The sequence below is a fragment of the Pieris brassicae genome, chromosome 8 (assembly GCF_905147105.1).
Source record: "Pieris brassicae chromosome 8, ilPieBrab1.1, whole genome shotgun sequence".
NCBI lineage: Eukaryota > Metazoa > Arthropoda > Insecta > Lepidoptera > Pieridae > Pieris > Pieris brassicae.
This window is the reverse complement of record NC_059672.1, coordinates 9405302-9425792: the sequence shown is the minus strand read 5'-3', so window position 1 is coordinate 9425792 and position 20491 is coordinate 9405302. Positions and strand designations below refer to the sequence as shown.

The 20491-nt window shown below is 35.0% G+C and overlaps 2 protein-coding genes across 2 annotated transcripts; one reads left to right on the top strand and one right to left on the bottom strand.

The window, feature by feature from the left end:
- Positions 1–515: 515 nt before the first annotated feature.
- Positions 516–15287, top strand: LOC123712791 (FAS-associated factor 1). Its single transcript, XM_045666059.1, has 15 exons — positions 516–637; positions 972–1040; positions 1122–1242; positions 1507–1632; positions 2094–2265; positions 2587–2731; positions 3916–4038; positions 5175–5295; positions 9480–9625; positions 10372–10526; positions 11741–11877; positions 12344–12506; positions 13526–13763; positions 13846–13923; positions 14758–15287. The coding sequence occupies exons 1-15, from the start codon at positions 599–601 to the stop codon at positions 14836–14838; spliced, it is 1914 nt and encodes a 637-aa protein (XP_045522015.1). The 5' UTR covers positions 516–598; the 3' UTR covers positions 14839–15287.
- Positions 15288–15727: 440 nt separating this feature from the next.
- LOC123712793 (glutamate receptor ionotropic, delta-2-like) lies at positions 15728–20487 on the bottom strand. The gene is made up of 6 exons (XM_045666060.1): positions 19796–20487; positions 19286–19453; positions 18988–19214; positions 18268–18479; positions 17761–18032; positions 15728–16449 (listed from the first exon to the last, which is right to left on the bottom strand). The coding sequence occupies exons 1-6, from the start codon at positions 20485–20487 to the stop codon at positions 16191–16193; spliced, it is 1830 nt and encodes a 609-aa protein (XP_045522016.1). The 3' UTR covers positions 15728–16190.
- Positions 20488–20491: the final 4 nt, after the last annotated feature.

Below are 20491 nucleotides of genomic sequence, written 5' to 3'. Positions count from 1 at the left end.
AAATCTACAAATGACAGCGGACAGGAGACGCCAATGTCATACTTGCTTGACTTCCATAGACTGTTAAGAGATTTTTTTCCAGCACATATATATTTTCAAATAAAAATCAAATTTAACAGTTTATTGAAAATTTTTACTAAATCCTATTTTACACATTCCCTTAATACCTATAGATTCTAGAAATCTATGTGTTAAGATTTTAGTTATATGGCAACACGCTGAGTGTACATAAAATAATATTGACGCTTAACAGTGTTGCCGTTGTAAGATTTGTGACCGATCTCAGGGAAGTGAATGTTACAGCAAACTCTATTTTTTTCATACTAGTCGTTTAAAATAGTTAGTAGTTTAAAATTCGACTCCATATTATTATATTTTAATTCCTTGTTTTAAACATGATAACATAACATAGGGTAGTGATGGTTGTCAGAATTATGTACGATTTATTTCAAACATAGCTTTGTACTTATAATTAAATACTATTTGGGTAACATTGAATTTAACAAACGGCAGCACTAATAGTTAGTTTGGGAAGAGTGACTTGTCTGTAAATGTAAATGTCATAGTTATCGGAAATTTCGAGTGGAAATTAATCGCGATGGCTGAAAATAGAGAAGAAATTCTTGCTAACTTTCAGGTGAGTAAATAAGATATAATTTAAATTTAACTATAGTAAGTTTATGAAGATTTCATTCTAGATATACAGGTTATGTGATGAACAAAAACAGTGACTTTTAACATATCTTAGCTTTTATAATTTGTGTGTGTAGTATTTGTGACAAATAAATTATTAATTCAACAACGTTCCTTTCGTTGTACATCGCATAAAATTCTAAACAAAATTGTTAGTTTTCGAGAGTAGTCTAACAATGACATTGAGGCTTTGTGTTGTTTTATTTACGCATTAATTCATATGAATTCCATTATTGCATTTAATTTTTACATTAAATGGTACGTATTTGAACTTGCAGACCATTACTAATGTTGAAGACGTCGACGAAGCATTATTTCACTTAGAAGAAAGCAATTGGGATTTACTGGTATGTATTTAAAACTTATATATCCTTTGTCTAGTGTAAAAAACAAATTTAAAACTATATACATTGTGAAATGTTTTTTAGTCTGCAATAAACAGAGTGTTGCCTCAAGATGGTAACTCCACAACTCAAACAAATAATGCACAAGATGAAGAAATGATTGATGATGACATATCTGTGATAACTCCAAAAAACCACCCACCTGGTAACTATTATTATTTTAATACTTTTTAAAAAAAAAACAATTTATTTGACAAAGGCTAATAAATTGTATATTTAATATTAAAGATTTGATAATTTTTAAAGGTAGGTATGAAATATTTTGCCAGATTACTCTTAGAATTCATTAAATAAAATTTGATTATAAAGATAATATTCTGAAAGTTATTGAACAAACTAATCGCACAGTCAATAAAAAGTTGTACTTGTGTTACTTTAAATGCGAAAGATTTTTTTATTATATTTTTAGATCGACAAGATAATAATCAGGCTTCAACTTCTTCATTAAGAAACAGCTCCTCTGATTTAGTAGAACTTCAAGTTAACTGTAATAATAAGATAAAAGAAATTATTATGTCCGGTTCAGCAACTGTCAGTAAGTATTTCATTCTAAAAAATATCTCTTACTTAGATAACACTTGACTATATTTATTTTTTAGAAAAACAAAAGAGATTTTTTGTGGGTACATCTAGTTAAAATTGGACACAATTTTCACTATATATATAAAACCATGACTTATTCAAGGTACTGATAGGATTTTAGTGCTCTAGAAATTTGTTTTAATTTATACATGTCAATGGAAATGCGAATTTATTGTATTATTCAAATTATTGCTCCTTATATGATTTTTTTAATATAAAAAAAAATTAATGTGTATTATTTGTGTGTGTAAAAATATGGTTAGTTATTTCCTACATGAAGTATATAACACTCTTTCAAGCTTTATAATATATGTATATATTGTGCAAAGCATTTGTTAATATATTTTTAGAGCTAATCTTTAATCTGTTATTCAGAATTTAAATGAAATTAAAATTACCTTGTGTATCCACCAGGTGATTTAAAAAATCGTTTAGAAATGGTATTTGGTATACCAGTGTGTCAGCAACAGATATCTGGCCTGGGTGGGTCAAAGGCTACATCCACAGCACTGCTTTCAAGTTTAGGTCTAGCTAGAAATGCTGTTCTTCGGCTAAAAGCTGCAGATGGATTGATGGCTGATGAAGAGTGAGTATTTTGAAAGTTTTTATAAGCATATTTACTGCATTACTCACAAGGAATAATCAAGATTGACAGCTGGCCTCTTAACCATTAACAGTACTGTCTTGTACATTACTTGTACAAGACAGTACTGTTAATGCAAAATACAAATTTATATTCTAAAGTAAACATTGACCTTATTATTAAAACATTTTAATAGATTAGACTTGCCTTTTAAAGAAATATGACTTAATAATAAACCTACATATATTTTACTAGCAAATGCATTTGTTGTATTATTCTAAAAATGGTAGCCTGTATGATTTTTATTTTAAATATGTGTACTAGGGTAGCAGAAAGACTGACAACTACATATGTTCTACATGTTAAACATGAAGATAGAGATTACACGCTCAAATACCCAGGAACTAAAACTGTGCAAGAGGTTAAAAACGATCTCTTCTCGCTGACAGATATACCCGTTAGATATCAGGTTTGTACTCAATGTTTATTATCTAGACTGTAGACAGTGGATGTCACTATAACATGGTTATTGTAGATTATTCCATATACCATTCTAATAAGACTGACAAATTTTATGTCAGTTTATATGACACATACTTATGTTGGTATTTAGGTATGGTGATATTTAGTCAAAACATTATTTTGTATATACAAGTATCCCATAAATTTTGTGATTAATTTTCTGTACACTGTAATGTTCTCTATCTATATATCATTACACCTAGCTAATAAGCCCGATATTAAAAAAAGTATTAGGCAATATTGGCTCATTTAGTTCGAAATTGGTAAAATACTTGCATTTTTTTAAGACAATAAAAATAACAGTTTTCTTTTAATTCCCGACACACATATATAAAGTTTCCAATTTTCTTAACTTACATAAATTAAAACATATATATGAATAATCATTTATTAAAACAAATTTATAAAGTTAGTTTTCCATGACAGTACCTTTAAGGCTGGCAGCATTTCCTTGTTGTTTTAATTAATAATTAATTTTCTGCAGTTTCCTACTTCGTCTTATATAAAATAATGTTTTGACTTAATATAATCGTACCAAGTATGTGACATAATTTAAATACTTGTACTATATATTTAGTTATAATTGTGTTACCATTGTAAAAGAAGCACTACTGGTAAGCCATAAATGCCGTGGTACTAAGAAACAAAAACTATCTATTCAACCTTCTACCTTCACAAGTAACTATACTTTGAGAGTAGATCATTGTCGTTTAATGATGCGTACATCAAAGGTACTTACAAATTTTATGACTCATATTTTTTTTATTACATATATAATTATTATATTTATCAATTTCACATTCTTGGTATCTATTTCTCCGTGTGTTTGTTTTTACACTCCTAAACTGCTGGACCGGTTTTGATGATGTTTTACGTAATCAAGTGAATTTGAGAATGGTTTAGATAATATATAATTAGATTATATATTATCGGCCGGCAACGGACTTGCGAGTTCAATTTTTGCACTCTGGTCGGCGGTATAATATCAGATGAGCCTCCTGCCCGTTTGCCCTTATAATACAAAAAAAGTTTTTTATTTAAGACGTTTGTAAAGGACAACCTCTGTCTGGTCCGCTAGTTCTATATATAATAAAATAATATTCAGATTTAGTATAATTAATATATTAATAGGTATGGACAGGGTGGCCAAATGTAACGGGCTTGGACGACACAGTGCTAGCGATGGTGGGGTTAAATCTACCTCAACATGAACTAACAGTTCGTGGAGCTCCCAAACAGAGAGAATATAAGAGGGTAAGTCTTTGTTTTTTTAATGACGTGCGTCAAAAATGTATTGGATTTAGAGACACGGCATAAACACAATACATCTACAATGAAGTAAATAGGTTGCTTAAGGGAGACACACCGTACACAATTCAAAAACGGTTAAAAGACTGGCTTGGAGATGCTCGCTCCTGAGACCTAACATGTAACACTTTACACCCCCACACTCATTCACTCACATGCATCGACACTCAATCATGCAGTCAGGCGTGGTACGCTTATGCTGTTAAAAATTAGGAGAAGAATTTGTTATCAATCTTAATCATAAGTTTTAAAAAAATCTTCTGTAGATAATCTTTGTTATCGAAGAGCCTGGGAGCCTGACACATGTATTTTTTACTTAAAATGGTTCAAAATCTTCCACGTTTCTATTTTTATTTATTTATTTTGTTCGTCTCGTTTCTGAAGATCAGAGGTCGTAATTGTGCGTTGTTAATAACTCTAAGACCTAAAAAGTTATTAATTAAAACATAATCGCAAAGACCCCAAACCCAGGAGCCGTAAAACCATTTTTGATGACACAATGTTTTTAACTATTCACGATAATAAAAATGAAATGGGATTTGTGGAACATAAATATGTACGATACATGGAGTTTCCATGTAACATTCCTCGATTAAACGACGAACTCCGACGAAATCAATTGGCTTTGGTCTGTTTAGCTTGTCCTTACAATGATACTCTCTACATAGCATTACAGCAACTCTCAATAACGACAACAATTGAGTAATAAAGTACTTTTTAAGTTGCTAAAATGAGTTTAAAACTGCGCAGCTGTGTACGTTCTTTTGTCGCTTTATTATCCTAGCCCGCAATAAACTCGACTGTCGGCATCATGCATACGAACTTTATTAGAAATTCGTTCTTATGTTTACAGATTGCGATTGCTTGCACGTGTAGACTGTTGTTAGCCATGACTAATAAGTAAGAGTCATGGAATATGTATACGTTTTTCTACTCTCCATTTAACGACAACGCTCTATAAGGCCATAAAATGCACGATCCCTTCTGTGTCCGTTATATAGAGTTTACACTATATTTTCAAATTCTGATAAGTCTTGTGTGTTGTGAAATATATGTTTTACGTATTGTATGAAAAATTACAGATAATTGTAGATAGTTCGGACAGTGAAAACAGTTCCGTGGAAGAGGTCGAAGATGCCGATTCATTCCCTGCCGAAGATGACATGTTCGTCGATGTTCCTTCCGACCGACTCCAGCCTTTGAGTAAGATTTCAATTTTATTACCCATAGTTCTTGAGATATTTCCCTCTCAATAAGCTATCAAAATAAATCGTGATACTTGCTGATAATATAGGTTTAAATTGGATTATTTTTTTATATGTTTGTGATAAACACATAATACCAAACTACTTAGAGAACCTCCTGTTTCACGTAATGAGATGTTAGGTTAAACAACATCTTATAGTGACCATATCAATATTACAAAACTTATTACTTGGCAATCGGGGTCGAAAATTGTCCTAACAGCTTCAAGAATTGTACGGAGGCTGTGCCGTTTTTTGCTCGACATAGCCAGCTTTTTCATTAATGAACATATTGTGGCGATTTTTAGCAAACACGGCGTTAATAGATCTCTAAGACATTCCCACAAAATACGAAAATTATAAAATGTTTTTTCATTCATCATTTTATGGATATAATTGTGAAGGTATTTGCTAAAAATTCGATAAATTAAATTTTTATACTTAAATATTTGCTTAAAATTCGATAAAAATACGTAATATTTCTTTTACGCTTTAGTAATATCCAGAGCTAGCATAAAAATAATTCGCAATTCAGTAATTTTTTAATTTTACAATCCATAGTACCTAATATATATAGGCAAATTACAAAATATTAGGTCCTTACATATGAAATTGGCGTTTTGTCGTACTGGCCACTTTGACCTCAAATACCTCCTCTTTGGTTAGGAATTTCAAATTCAAATTTGTGCAGCTATTTACTCATGTATTTGTGCTTCGATGCCCGTCATTCATTTGTTTTTTTCTTCTGTTTGCGTCACTCATTTAACAAAATGGAAAACTTAAAGTATTGCATTATTTACGAGTACGAGTTCCGCCGTGGCACTAGTGCTGCGGAAACGACTCGAAGGGTAAATGATGTGTATGGCGGTCACGTTGCAAAAGAAAACACAGTTCGTTTTTGGTTCCAACGTTTTCGTTCTGGAAATTTCGACCTGCAGAACAAGCCCCGTGGACGGCCTGAGACCCAAGTTGATAATGAAGTATTGAATGCTATTGTGAAAGCGGATCCATCGCAAACCATGTCTGAGTTAGCTGCAGGCTGCGGTGTTAGTGATAAAACTGTTTTAATTCACTTGAAGCAAATTGGGAAGATTAAAAAGCTTGAGGTACCCAACCTCACGAATTGACTGAAGCAAACCTGCAAACGCGCGTCGACTGCTGCGTTACATTACTGAACCGGCACAATAATGAAGGTATTTTAAACTGAATCATTACCTGTGATGAAAAATGGATTCTTTACGATAATTGGAAATGCTTAGCGCAATGGTTGGATCCTGTCCAGCCAGCCAAATCCTGCCCCAAGCGAAAATTAACCCCAAAAAAGTTACTTGTAAGCATTTGGTGGACTAGTGCCAGTATTGTTCATTGCAGTTTTCTCAAATCTGGCCAGACTATTACGGCTGATGTCTATTGTCAGCAATTGCAAACCATGATGGAAAAGCTAGCGGCTAAACAACCTAGGCTCGCTCCACGCCACTGCTACTTCACGACAACGCTAGACCACACACTGAACAACAGACGACTACCAAATTAGAAGAGCTTCAATTGGAATGTCTAACACCTCCTCCGTACTCCCCGGACCTTTCTCCAACAGATTACAATTTTTTTCGAAATTTGGACAACTTCTGGCAAGGGAAAAAATTTAACTCTGATGGCGCAGTCCAAATCGCCTTCACAGATTTTATTGATTCCCGTCCGACTGGTTTTTTTAGTAATGGGATCAATGAACTACCTATGAGATGGCAAAAGTGCATAGAAAACAATGGTTCATACTTTGATTAATTAAATATGTTATATTTAAAAATATTCGACTTTTTGTTCCTCCCATACAAAACGCCAATTACATATGTAAGGACCTAATAGCTTTCGTGTCACCTCGACGTCCGTCGTTCCACTTCTGAGCGTTTTTTAAGTCCGGTTTTCCGCCCACCACCACCATGTTTAACCAGCCGCCCACTGAAGTATTTCATTAGGACCCTTCAAGAAAATAGCATACCAATTCTTTAAAAGCCGGCAATGCACGTGTGAGCCTTCTGGCAATGTGAGCATATATGGGCGGCGTTATCAATTAACATCAGATGAGCTTCCTGCCCATTTGCCTTCTATTACATAAAATAAAAATTACAAGTTATTTTACTTCGAATAGATACGTACGTATTAAAAAAGTAGCCTCTATTGAAATAGCTACTACATAATTAGGATTACATTAAGTCCAAGTCATTATGTTTGACATTAGTTCACGACCTCTGACGGAGTCTCTCATCCTCGCCACCATTTTCGAATCCTTCCCGCTATACCTTTTATTCCATACATAGGCATTATGCAAGTTAAATTGTTATTACAAATAGAAATGTATTTTAAAAAATTATAAAATCAGATTCGTAAAACTTTCAAATCTTCTGCTCCTACGGTAAAAAAGTTATTTTTTCAAACAGCGGCCGAATCCATTCATGACAGAATAAGATTTGACGTTGTCAATTGGTTTTACTACGCATTTTATTGATATTTTTATAATCGAAAACATCACAAATGAGCTGCCATGATCTTAATCCTGATGAAAATCAAAACGTAACCGAACAAGAGAATAAAGGCGACGGAGACAAACAGACCGATCAAGGACCCAGCACGATCAAACACATATTAAAACGAAAGCGTATAAATTATATAAAAACACGTACGAACATTCCACGAAAGTCAAAGACCAGAGCATTAAAATTAATAAAAGCATACATTAAGGCAAAAGGTAAGCTGCAGACCAAAAATATTTTGGTCCCCTTGCGTATACGTTCCCCCCTACCAATGAGTCCTAGTACGCAAGCAGCAATGAATTGAAAATGTTCGGTATATAATTTTGTTTATTTTGTGATCTTCAAAAAGCCCGTAGAAAACAGATGTTCGCGTCTTATGTTCACTGGAGATATCGCTGATATAGACGTGTTTAATTATATAAAATGTGTCAACCAAGCCAGTGGGTTTGTACAAAAGGCGACTACAGCTCACGGATAAGTCAATGAATTGCGTTGCCTTTAGAATATTTATAGTTAATATCTCCTTGGGAAGACCTCCATTGGAAGTTTGTATTTGATTTTTGGTGGACCAGTTTTGTGATATTTTAGTTTTGTTACTTAGCGTGTACCCCGAGATATAATGTTTTATTTTAGATACTACTTAAAGTAATATATAAATCGAACTTTATATTTCTTTCAATATTTTGTACACAGAAACCGTTACATTAAACATTTTTGTATTGGTATTTACCAATCACTAGGTGTTGTTTGAATTCATACCTGCAGCTGAGTTTTATCATCGGACGTCGATGTGGAATATACAAAATGCCATCCGTATTGCCTAAACATCCGTCGTTCCACAACTGAGCGTTGCTTAAGACAGTTTTAGCCGTCAACCAGCACTTTGTGGAACCAGCTGCCCACTGAAGCATTTCCGAACCAATTCAACTCAGGGTCGTTTAATAGAAGAGCGTACCAAATTCTTGAAAGGCTGGCATCACATAACATCAGATGAGTGACATAAAAATAAAATTCAATCGATACGCTAGATGTAGTGAATTTGATAATTTATAATGCGAGAGCAGAGAGAGGTTTTACAAGTTTCTGCGTTAAATGAAAGGACACTAATCAAATGAAAGTTGGAATTATCTGCTAAAGTAAAAATACGTTGTAACCTATTCTCTTTCGGAAACTCGTATAGAAATCTCTAACACAAAATATCGTTAGCGTTGTTATAAATTATTAACCTAATCAATGTACTATGGCGAAAGACAGCAATTTCAATCAATCATGTTATTGTGGCATATGATACATTAAGTACAGTAAACACGGTTTTACGAATTATAACGCATTTTCATATTACGTGATTTCAGTCTCGTATTATGAAAATTTCTGTACTGTGACCTTTAAAACGATTTGTACGCACTTATTACGTTCATATTAGTTTTTTCTTGATATACGATTTAAATCCCCTTGAAATAAATGAGAAAAGATAACCGTGAATCATTTGTACATAACGCGTTATATGGCGTCATACAAGCCCGTTATGCGAGAACACTGCTACAACGCGTTTCCTATAACGCAGAACCAATCTACTAGTTATAAAACATATTTGTTTCATAATTCATCTTTCTAGTGTCCGAGCGTGTCCAAGATGAAGCGCTAGGCTGTATAGAGTTCGCGCAAAGGTTCCGAGCTCGTTATGGACCCAATTCACCTAACTTCTTCGAAGGGACACTGCAGGATGCTATCAAGGAGTCATGTCTCACCCCAGCCAAAGAGGTAATTCTATTCAAGCAAGAAGTTCATATCGCTTCAAAAACAAAATTCTTTATAAGTTATCTTATAGATGACTGCAAAATTATTACACAAAAAAAGACCTAGCCCACAAATGATGCAGATGTTAACGGGACATGAGGCTTGAAGTCAGTTCCGTCATGTACAAGTCAGGCAGTCATGCATATCATTGTAGAACGTCCTGTATTTGGAGACTTCAAGTGCGATCTGGAGAAACAAGTCGATGTAAAGGTATACAGAGCATTTACCCGAAATTCTAAGAAGCTTCATATCTCAACTGGAAGATTTCTGTGAAATGCGTCACTCATTGCAACGAGCGTGGCCCCCACTCGCCTATATAGGAATAGCAATATATATTAATATATACATATGGACAAAATATGTGTATAAAAAGGTCCCGTACCACAAGAGTCTAGGATATTTATAGAAAACTTTTTTTCAAGATAGCGCACGTCGCTTGATAAAAAAATATTATTTTGAACGATAGAGTCCATGCTCAATTGAAGAAAACGTGAGGAATGTGGCACTTCTTAAATGAATGAATCTTCATGGTTTTATGTTACAGCGAGAAAATGGGCAGGAGGCTCATCTGATGTTAAGAAATACCGTCGCCCATGGACACTCACATTGCCAATGAGCTCGCAACTGCTTTGCCGACCTTTTAATACCTGTTTAAAAGTTTACCTATAAAGAAAAACGAAGACCCACGAATTAACTAGATGTTTTTTCAGAGGAAGCTCCTCGCATTGTATCTTCATCATGAGCATTCGGTCCTATCGAATGTGTTTTGTGCCCAACTTCTCGGCTGTGAAACGGTGTTGCAGACACTTGCGGCTAACTTCATAGTGTACGGCTGGGACCTCACTTACCCGGATAACATGAATTTGTAAGTATTTTGAACCTTTTGTGATTTTTTTTCGGCAAAAACGTGCTGTCCCACGCTTTGCTTAAACAGGGCAGTCATAGCAGCTCATGAACACCCATATTAAGGGCCTTTGAGGGAGGAGAGTATACTCTTACTTTGAACAATGGAGGTCGTACCTTGAGAGATTTGACCTCACCAAACACTGAGAAGACCCCGAAATTGTCTACATTACCCCTTTATCCCCTGTACATAAAACATTTAATTCTAAACTATCATATTGTTTTACGTTTGGCTTAAAAATATATGACCATTACTATCGATTACATGAGAAATCGTTATTTTTTATGAAACATATTTTTTTTAAATAGATGGATAACACGAGAATTTGCTAGCTTCTATATAAGCAGTAGTTGTGTCATTTTACCGCAAATTAATAAAACAAGTCGAGAACTTTTTTAAAGTATTTTACCAAAAATCTCAGGCACAGACGGCTTTTATGGGTGGCACGAAACGGAAATATGAAGCCAACCAGCTGTAGTACGATTTTCCTTATCCATTTTTATTAAAACTCATTTGTGTTGAAGGTCTCGCGAGATACGCCCCGGCTACATCGGTAATATTATTTACAATATTCCCTTAAATATATATTATATTTCGATCAAAAACACTTGCAATCATTCTGGCAATGTGAGTGTCCATGAGCGGCGGTATCATTAAACATCTGGTGAGGAGGCTCATCCGTTTGCCTCCTATTACACAGAGAAAGATAAAAACGTTTCGAACGGAATCGAAGTACTAAATAATATTAGGAATTGACAGTCGAAGACAACATAAAAAAGCATGACATTGTTGATTCGATTCGATATTGACCGTTTTGTGTCACGTGACATATTTTTATGGATTTTTAGAAAAAAATAATTAAGTAATCTTACTCTAACTCTTTTAAAAGTCGTGTCGATGGCGAGGCAGGTTCTTTCATTCGTGTTTCCCTCCTTTAAGTTTTCAATAATTTGAATTAGAATACCTCCAATTTTTTAAAGTATACGACTCGCCGATTTATTTCGAAGTACTCTTTTTTTATTGACAAGAATGTGGTCTCAGCCACCCACAAAGCCCCTCCCACCAAACACGTCACTGTTGGGATATCTTGGGGTCGCATTAGAATTATACCACGAGATGGTTTTTTTAACCTGACCAAGCTTCAAAAATAACCTTTTCATAATATTATTTTTCAGATTACTAACGTCAGTGACAAATGCCTTAGACCTCGTGGCGAGTAGGACGATTCGAAGGATTCCCATTGACCGGTTGCCCGCGCTGCTTATTATCATGCGCCTGCGCTCCAATACAGAGATCTACTCCGTTATCAATGGTAAGATTTTTTAATAATACAATATGAATGAATGAAATAGAATTTGATCCTATTTTTTTGCAGAAATCAAACTTATGACCTCTTGGTGCCTGCGTTAACCACTAATAAACCTTTTAATATATTATTTGTGTATTAGTTTTCTATTTATAATAATAACTATATATCATCCGCTTCTGTATTTGGTCCATTAGTGGACATAGGCCTCCTCCATTTTCGTCCAGTACGCCCTGCACTGGCCTCTCTGTATCCACTGAAGTAGCCTCCTTGACAATGTCGTCAGTTCACCTAGTCGACATCGGCCGCGCGGGCTTTTGTCCTGCCGAGGTCTCCATTCAAGGAGTTCTCGTTTATTGTCCATGTGCGTTTTGTGGCCTGCCCACCGCCACTAAGATTTTGCGACAGCCAAACACTAACAAAGCTATTGTTTTAATATTTTAAAGTTAATTAAGCATATTTCGGTTTGTAGGTAATGTGGGGGTGTCGGAGTTGGTGGGAGGTTTAATGGAGGCGGTGGAAAGATTCGCGGTTCAAAGGGAAGAAGACGCGAAGGTCGAGAGGGAGAGACTCGCGAGGCAACGTGTCAAGTGGGAACAGGACGAGGCATACCAGATGAGTCTTGATGCTGATAGGTATTTATTTTATATAAAAAATAGTACAAAGTTAAATAAAAATGTTATAATAAGTTTTAATAATAATTAATATAATAAGCTTAAAACTTTTCCAAGGGTAATGAACTAATGAACAAAACAACTTATCACGGAATGACACACCACCAATTACACTTTTAAACTATTTATTAGTATACCAGAGGTACACTTTAAAAAAAACTCATCAAACCCTAAATACTATATAATTCTAAGATGTCGTTATGCCATCGAGTTTCTTCACATGTACAACGCCATCTATTGCTTAAACAATTAATTAGATTATGAATTTAGGCAGGTAATGAAAACATAATTATTAAAATGGGACAACAACCAGTTGGATAGACAATGAAGAAGGACATGGTCAGAAATATAACAGACTTTCGCTAGACAATGATAGAGGCCGAGATAGTAAAGAAACATGATAATTATTATTCTTAATTACACATCCAAAATATACTGTATATTGTATATTATATTTCAATCAAGAACCGAATTAAGTTAAGGGCCGGTTAACAGCTGGCTTTAATTGTTTAAAACATGAGCTTATAACTTAGATAACATTAGGGGTAGTGGGGTTGCCAATAAACAAACATGACTTATAAATAAGTTCGTAGACCTAAGTGTAATGGGACATTATCGGAAACGAGAATGTTAAAATATATATGAGTGTGGCAAAAACTAAAGGGTTCATATCGTTTACGCTTCTAATTTTTAACTAAAATATATATGTAAATTAACTAATGATAGGTTACATAACTACCGTCTCAAACGAAATTGAAATCCTAGATAATATTAAGATTTGACAGACGGAGATTATGGCATGCAGCGTCATCGTCGATACGACTACATTGACCGTTTTCGTGTCACGTGACTTATAAAAATATAAAATAAAATAAGGAATTTTACTCTAACGATTTAAAAAGTCATGTGCATACAAATTGCTTTCATACTATATTTTTTTGACATTTTGATTTGAAATTACTACTTGAATAATTGAACAGAGCAAAAGAGGAAATAAAGAAGCAACTAGAGCTTGAACGGAATCAAGAGATAGAGCGGGCAGAGTCCGAGCGCCAAATGCAGGAAGCGCACAAGGAGGCGCAAAGACTCGGCGCAGAGGCTCGGGTGCCCCCCGAGCCGGAGGCAGACGCCGGTGACGTCACGCGCATAAGGGTGCGCCTACCCCCGCCCCACCATGAGTGCTTAGAGAGGCGGTTTAGGGCGCAGGACACGCTGGCCGTGAGTCATTTTGTATTTAATTCTTCGGCTCCATAGTTTAAAAGATCTTTGGTTATTTATAAAAATATGTTCCGCTTTTCAGGGGCTGTTAGACTTCTTAGCGTCGAAAGGTTACCCACAAGAGAACTACAAAGTTATTTCTAGCTGGCCTAGAAGAGACGTAAGTTTATTCTATATTTGTTAGCTGTCGCACCTGGTCGAGTTTGCTTTTTATGGGTCTAGAGGCAGACGAGCACGCGGGTCACCTAAAGTTAAGTGTTTACCGCCGCCCATGGACACCAGGTCTGCGTTGTCGGTCTTTTGGTACATATTGATTAGCACAGCAGACGTTCCGGCGAATCCTTGTTTTGATTGTATAGGCAGGTAACATTTTTAATATCGGTTTAAAAGATACTTTATTTCTCAAAGAATTACATTTTTAGCGAGAAAATTTAGAGTAGGTTAGTTATGTGCATATGAAATTATTTGAAAATAAGCTATAAAATTAAAATATATGTTTCTAACAATATGTACAATTTTAATTACAAAAGTGCAGGTAGGTCGCATTGATGTTATGAGCATTATGTGACTATCGAATAGAAATAATATCTTAGACTCTTGTTTACAGATGTAAATAAATAAATGCCAGAAGGGCTTTTTTAATGTTAATATGTATTTACAAAACAAAAAAAATACCAGACTAAAGCGCGATTCCACTTAAAACAGTGACAGATATTTAAAAAAAAACATTGATCGTGACAAATAGGTTGAGACAAGATTCATCAGTCGCTAGTCCCCACACTGTTGTGGGCAACTAGATAACAATTATTCCGTGTGTAAATAGAATAATTTTAGTGTTACAACTAATCAAACAGAATTCGTTGTCGGTATAAACGAGAGCTGTCTGTGTTAGTTGTTGGAACGTCAGTCATGACAAAACACGTGGTTATTTTCGCTGATTTAAAACGGAGCGTATTATAATGTAAATTTAATTAATGTACAATTTATCATTCAGCTGACCGCGGAATCTCAGAGCAGTACACTAAAGGCACTCAAACTATATCCACAAGAAACCATCGTTCTGGAGGAGCGGTGAAGCGCGCTATTTTTTTTGCAACTACCCACCATTTGTCATACGGTTTTTTACCTAAACGGGGATTTCCTCTTAACTTTGCCGTTTTTAATAAAATTGGAATTGTGGGTTCATTGTGAACATTTCGTTGTATTTATTTTATATCGGTCCAGCCACGACGTCTCGAAAGTATGAACGGGACTTTTCTGACTTTTCTAAGCGGAAATTAACCACTAATAGGAAAATTTCTGCACAGAATTTAAGCCATGCCACCATGCGATTAGCTAATTGGCGAGCTTGCTATTTTTTTTAATTCGTATAAGGAATCGTCTCCATAACAGTGTCGATGTATGACTTAATTGAAATCAGTGAACTTAAAGAAAAACCTTGATGCAAGTTTGCATACCTCAATAAAATATTAGCATTTTCTAACTGCAACATGTTACAATAATAATTCTTAATTTGTATAAATTGCATTATGTTAATTAAAGATTTTAAGATGGATCGTTGTATTTATTTATACCCCTTTCAACTATTAATCGCCAATTAAATGTATAGTCATGTTTAAATTACAAAAAGCTGATGAAACTAGTTTATGAGACCAACTTTTCATTTGACCAAGTAGCTTTTCTAAGTAGAACTAACTTGCCGTGTATAATTTCTCTAAATTCCATTTTAATACACAATATTTAGGTAAACAAAGGAAATACATATCATATTAACTTGAGTTGAACATACAGTTGAATATTTGATTAACGTTACTTAACGATTTACGCAACAATTTTATTTATTTAAAAAAGGTTTAGCAACGGGAATTACATAGGATCACAAAAATAACGTTACTTAACGATTTATGCAACAATTTTATTTATTTAAAAAAGTTTTAGCAACGGGGATTACATAGGAACACAAAAATAACAATAAAAACTTATTGTGCATCCTTTTACAGGCGAACACAACACAAACTGAATAATAATAGCCACTTATTTCAGATACGTTTACTCTTAAACACATTTATATTTTTAACTGCTTTTGTTAGGTATCTGTGTGGCCTTTCTTGTCAAAGGCCTCCTCCAAATCCCATCATTTCTGTCTACACTGTGCCACTCTCAGCCGCGTACCACCTGCTGTATCCTTAATTTGTTCTACCTCCTAAGTAGTCTTCCTCTATTTCATTTATTCTACCTTGGGCACCAGTTTAGAAGTTTCTTGCTCCACTTTTCTGTTCCTCTTACATATCTAATAACTATTGCGAGCTAATAGAATTGTTACCAACTATAAAAATGTGATCTTAATAGCGTGAGATAAATGATAACTTATTGCGATATTTTATTTATATTTATCTATTAATTTGACTTTTAAGATAACCTCAATTTTCAAAAACTAGGTTTTTTTAGGGTAGGCATTTCTGCGATAAATTTACTATTTTTGCTGGCTCTAAAAACAATATTCTCAATAACTAATACAGTAAGAGCAAGAATATTTCCGATACCAAGCAGAATAAGGGCAGTAGAAAACTCTTGTATGTCGACTGAAAAAGCGCGTGTATCTGGTGTACGAATACAGGGAGGCTTCGCTTCGTCCCATATTGCCTTCAATCTGCTCATCACTCCAGTTTCCAACATTTTTCTTATTCTGAAACGGGTAAGTAGATTTTCGTTTCGTTTTCGTTAAAAACATTGGTCATGACCTCAAATATGTATTTCGTGAGTCAGCCTTCTTTACCTGACTAACGCCGTCGACTGCATTGAGTCGAAGGCGTGTCGGTTACCTCACGATGTTTTTCTTTTTCCGTACGAGCGAGTGTTAAATGCGCACATAGAAAGGAGATTGCTGCACAGCCGGGGATCGCATCTACGGCCTCTCAGAGAGCGACGAGAACCCCAGATGAGAGTCCCCGAAATTTACAGTGCGTTTGTTACAGTTATTCATTCATTTATTATATATACCCATACATTCTATTCCTATCGTTGATTTAATAATGTAAGAAAAGGCTCGAAAGTTAATTCGATGTTGATGTGCGATTTTGTTTATAGATACCGGCAAACATCTTGAACAAATGTCCTTGCCTGCGCAAAAGCGATTTTAAGGTATCAATTGCGGTGGTGCGCGGCAGCAGGAGAGTGACGTGTCGATAGCGTAATTGGTAAATCAGTTGACGTTTGTGTCCCGCGCTGTGTACGATGCGCAAAATTTCCCCCACTCCCTTGTTTAATGCTCAAGAAGTTTGCCGGTATCTGTACGGAGAATTTATATTTACGTTGGCAAATAACAGAATATTGCATTATGTTTTTCAAATCAGTTGACGTAGATATAAAACAACCGAAATTTTCCTAATATCTCTTCCTATTCCCACAGTATAGTGATTTGCTGATAGAGATGAAACGTTTGGTTTTCTTATTTCTTTATTCTTTAATTTAATAACAATTTTGAACGTGTTTGACATGCGGTAAAACCTTAGCGTTTTATAAGAATGACAAGTGTTTATTGTCAGTACGTCTCGTTTCATGTACATATAACGAAATTTTGTATTTTATTTATTGTACATTAAAAAAGAGTGTTGGTGGCTTTAGCTTGCGACTCTCATCTATAAGATCGTAGGTTCTAGCCCTGGCTGTGTGGAATTTCTTTCCATGTGCGCATTTAACATTCGCTCGAATGGTGAAGGAAAGCATCGTGAGGAAACCGGCTTGCCTTAGACCTAAAAAGTCGCCGGCGCTTATCAGGCACAGGATGCTCCCCTTGCCAAATACACATAAAACAGATACAGAAATCTAGACCTAAAAACGTTGTAGCACCTCTGATATATTTAAAAAAAAACAATTAATATGAAGGTAACTGCCGTATTCCCCGCATCCTTTTGTCAATGCGGTTGCATTTGAGCGAGCACCATTATTTAATAACTTTAAGTTGTTTTTGAACAATATGACTAACATGGTTAATTACCCAAGACTGACGTGCTCCTTATAAGGCGATCGCTTTTGCAGTATCGCCCCCATCTTTTGCGGAGGTATCATGTAAACTTCTTGGACCTCACAAATCTCGGATTCCGTTAGCGACCACCGCATTATAGGGTACGCAATAATCGTATCGACGTGGAAAGCAAAGCCTCCAGACTTAACTAGTTCCATGCCTTTTATGGGTGGATAAAAATTGTTTTCTCTCGCCGTCAGTACTTTCTGACGATACAGAGATTTTGCAACGGGATCGGTTGTGTGCTAAAATAATTAAAATTGTGGTAAAATTGTATATAAACTTTGAAATTTTTGACGGTTTTTTTGTCTTTTGAAATTAATATCACCCTACAGTAGTGCGGTATATATATAATCAGTATATATATATATTATATATAACTAGCGTACCCAATACACGTTGTATATATACAATTAATAAGGAAGAAGAAAAGGAAAAGCCCAGAGAATGAGTGAAACATATCCCTGGATTTCTATTAACCTTTAGATAATCTCTATTGTAGACCACATCTTCCACACCTATCTTCAGGTTGCTGTTTAATAGTTCTGTTAAAGTACGAATTGTTTTAGGAGGTTCACGCAACAAAGTTGACACAAGCATTGCATTGTAGTACTGATACAATGTCAACGTGAACATAAAGGTAATAAATATCGTAATCTTCACCGCTGTTGATCCTCTATGTATTGACATTCCTGAAACAGTTGAATATATAAAAATATGTTACATGGGGAGCAAAGCTTAGTTCATTTTCATACATGAGTGCGTTTCCCAAATCCTCGTATACCAATGGATTGATAAAAATATAAGCAAATAATATTGGTCTAATGATAGGAAAAAATCGACGGTGTTTGTCGGCCACAGACGATTTCTGTGTTCCTTTGTATTTCTTTCTGAACACCTACTTGCCTATTAGAAAAATGATTAGGAAACAGAAAAAGAAATCTCAGGCTTAGACCTAAAAAGGGTGTAGCGCCACTGGCTTTTTTCGTAATAATAAGAATGTCGTTTGGTAGACTAATTTAGTATAGATCGAAGGTCTATCGGCAATACTTTCTGTTTGCCGCAGTTATGTTTCCAGTCGACTCTCGATAGTTTAAAGCAGAACCAGAGATAAATTTCACATTATTAAGAATTTAAAATAACATGACATGATATTTTAATTTTTAACTTACAGTATTTATTTTGGAACTTATCAAGTACCTTGCTGTCCTAAAGCACTAAAAACAAATAAAGCCGTGAGCGATGGTGTAGTATCCTCCGATCCTCCTAGCCTTAAAAATGTGTTAAGTTTAAGGAGACCGTAGAGAAAAGCCCCGATAAATAGCAATAGTCCAACCGTGCTGTACCAGACCGCGTTAACAAGAGGTCGAGCGTAAATCGCAAAACTACCACCCGGATGCTTTGGGTGGCGGAAAATGAAGCAAATTCTGAAAGTTAATATGGAGTAAAATATAGTTATAGTCTTTACTGTTTGAATTTTACACCAAAAGGTTATTACCTGCTTCCCCAAGTTTCAGCAACATAGTCAATAACTTCAGATCTGTCCTTTCTAAAGAAAACAGAAGTTCCTCCAATATCGGACTCTTTTCTCTGTAAAGCTCCTACTAACCCATCGAAACTGCCATTGTGCAAGTATCCCCAAGACGCTGTGCGTTGGAGATTATACCTAAGAGGAATGAACAATATGAGTTGAGTAATTTAACATTAAAGGGTGTATTTATTGCCAGAGGCATCAGAAATTGCAAATTCACGCACATTTTGCCGTACACTACCACTATGTGTAGCCCGTTGAAGTATTTGCGAACGATTTCGTCCTAGGACCCTTCAAAAAAAGTGCGTACCAAATCTTAAAAGGCACGAACTCACGAGCCTCTTGGGTATTGTCCACGGTTGGCGGTGTCACTTAACATCAGGAGAGCATCACAAAAAAAATATTGAATACACTTCTTAAAGGCCTGTCCTTATTTTTTTATTTTTTGTTAATATTTTTTTTTTATTATTTACTTACGTGAAATTGTACATATCTCGTAAATACATCATGAGCGTAAAAAACTTGAGCTTATGTAGCGAGTCGATTTGGGATTTCTTGTGTAGATTTAGAAAATGATTAAACGTTATATTGCTTATAGGATCCGGATATACAACAGTTAGTTGTAGCCTAACTCCTGTCAACTGTTTGTTGCGTTTGGTCAATAGAGATAAGTTTCCATCCCAATATCCGATTTCACTGAGAATAAAACTGTCCTTGCGGTTGTATCTTTTATTGTATGAGTCATAAATTTTGTAAGAACCACTCCTGTTTAATAATACATTTACATCGGAGTTAAACTCAATAGGATATTGAGATAAAATGTCTTTTGTTTTTGAAAAATTATCAGATTTCAAAATCCATGAGAGAGGGCTTTGGAATGGCTCATGGAAGGCACTGAAACTTGTTTCCCAAAGGTTACAGCTTGTGTCAACAATTACACCTAACCTTGAATACTGATACAACCAATTATGTGCAGAAATATCATTTATATGAGATACAGATACCCGCATGTTATTTTCTATAAACATTTTCTGAACCTGATGAAAATGCTGCAATTCAAAACAATGAAGCAGAATAACATTTCCTACATTTTTTAACTTAAAAATACTTATAATAACTGATAAGTCAGTTAAAGATATCCAATAACTTAAGGTGGACAAAAAATGCATGACT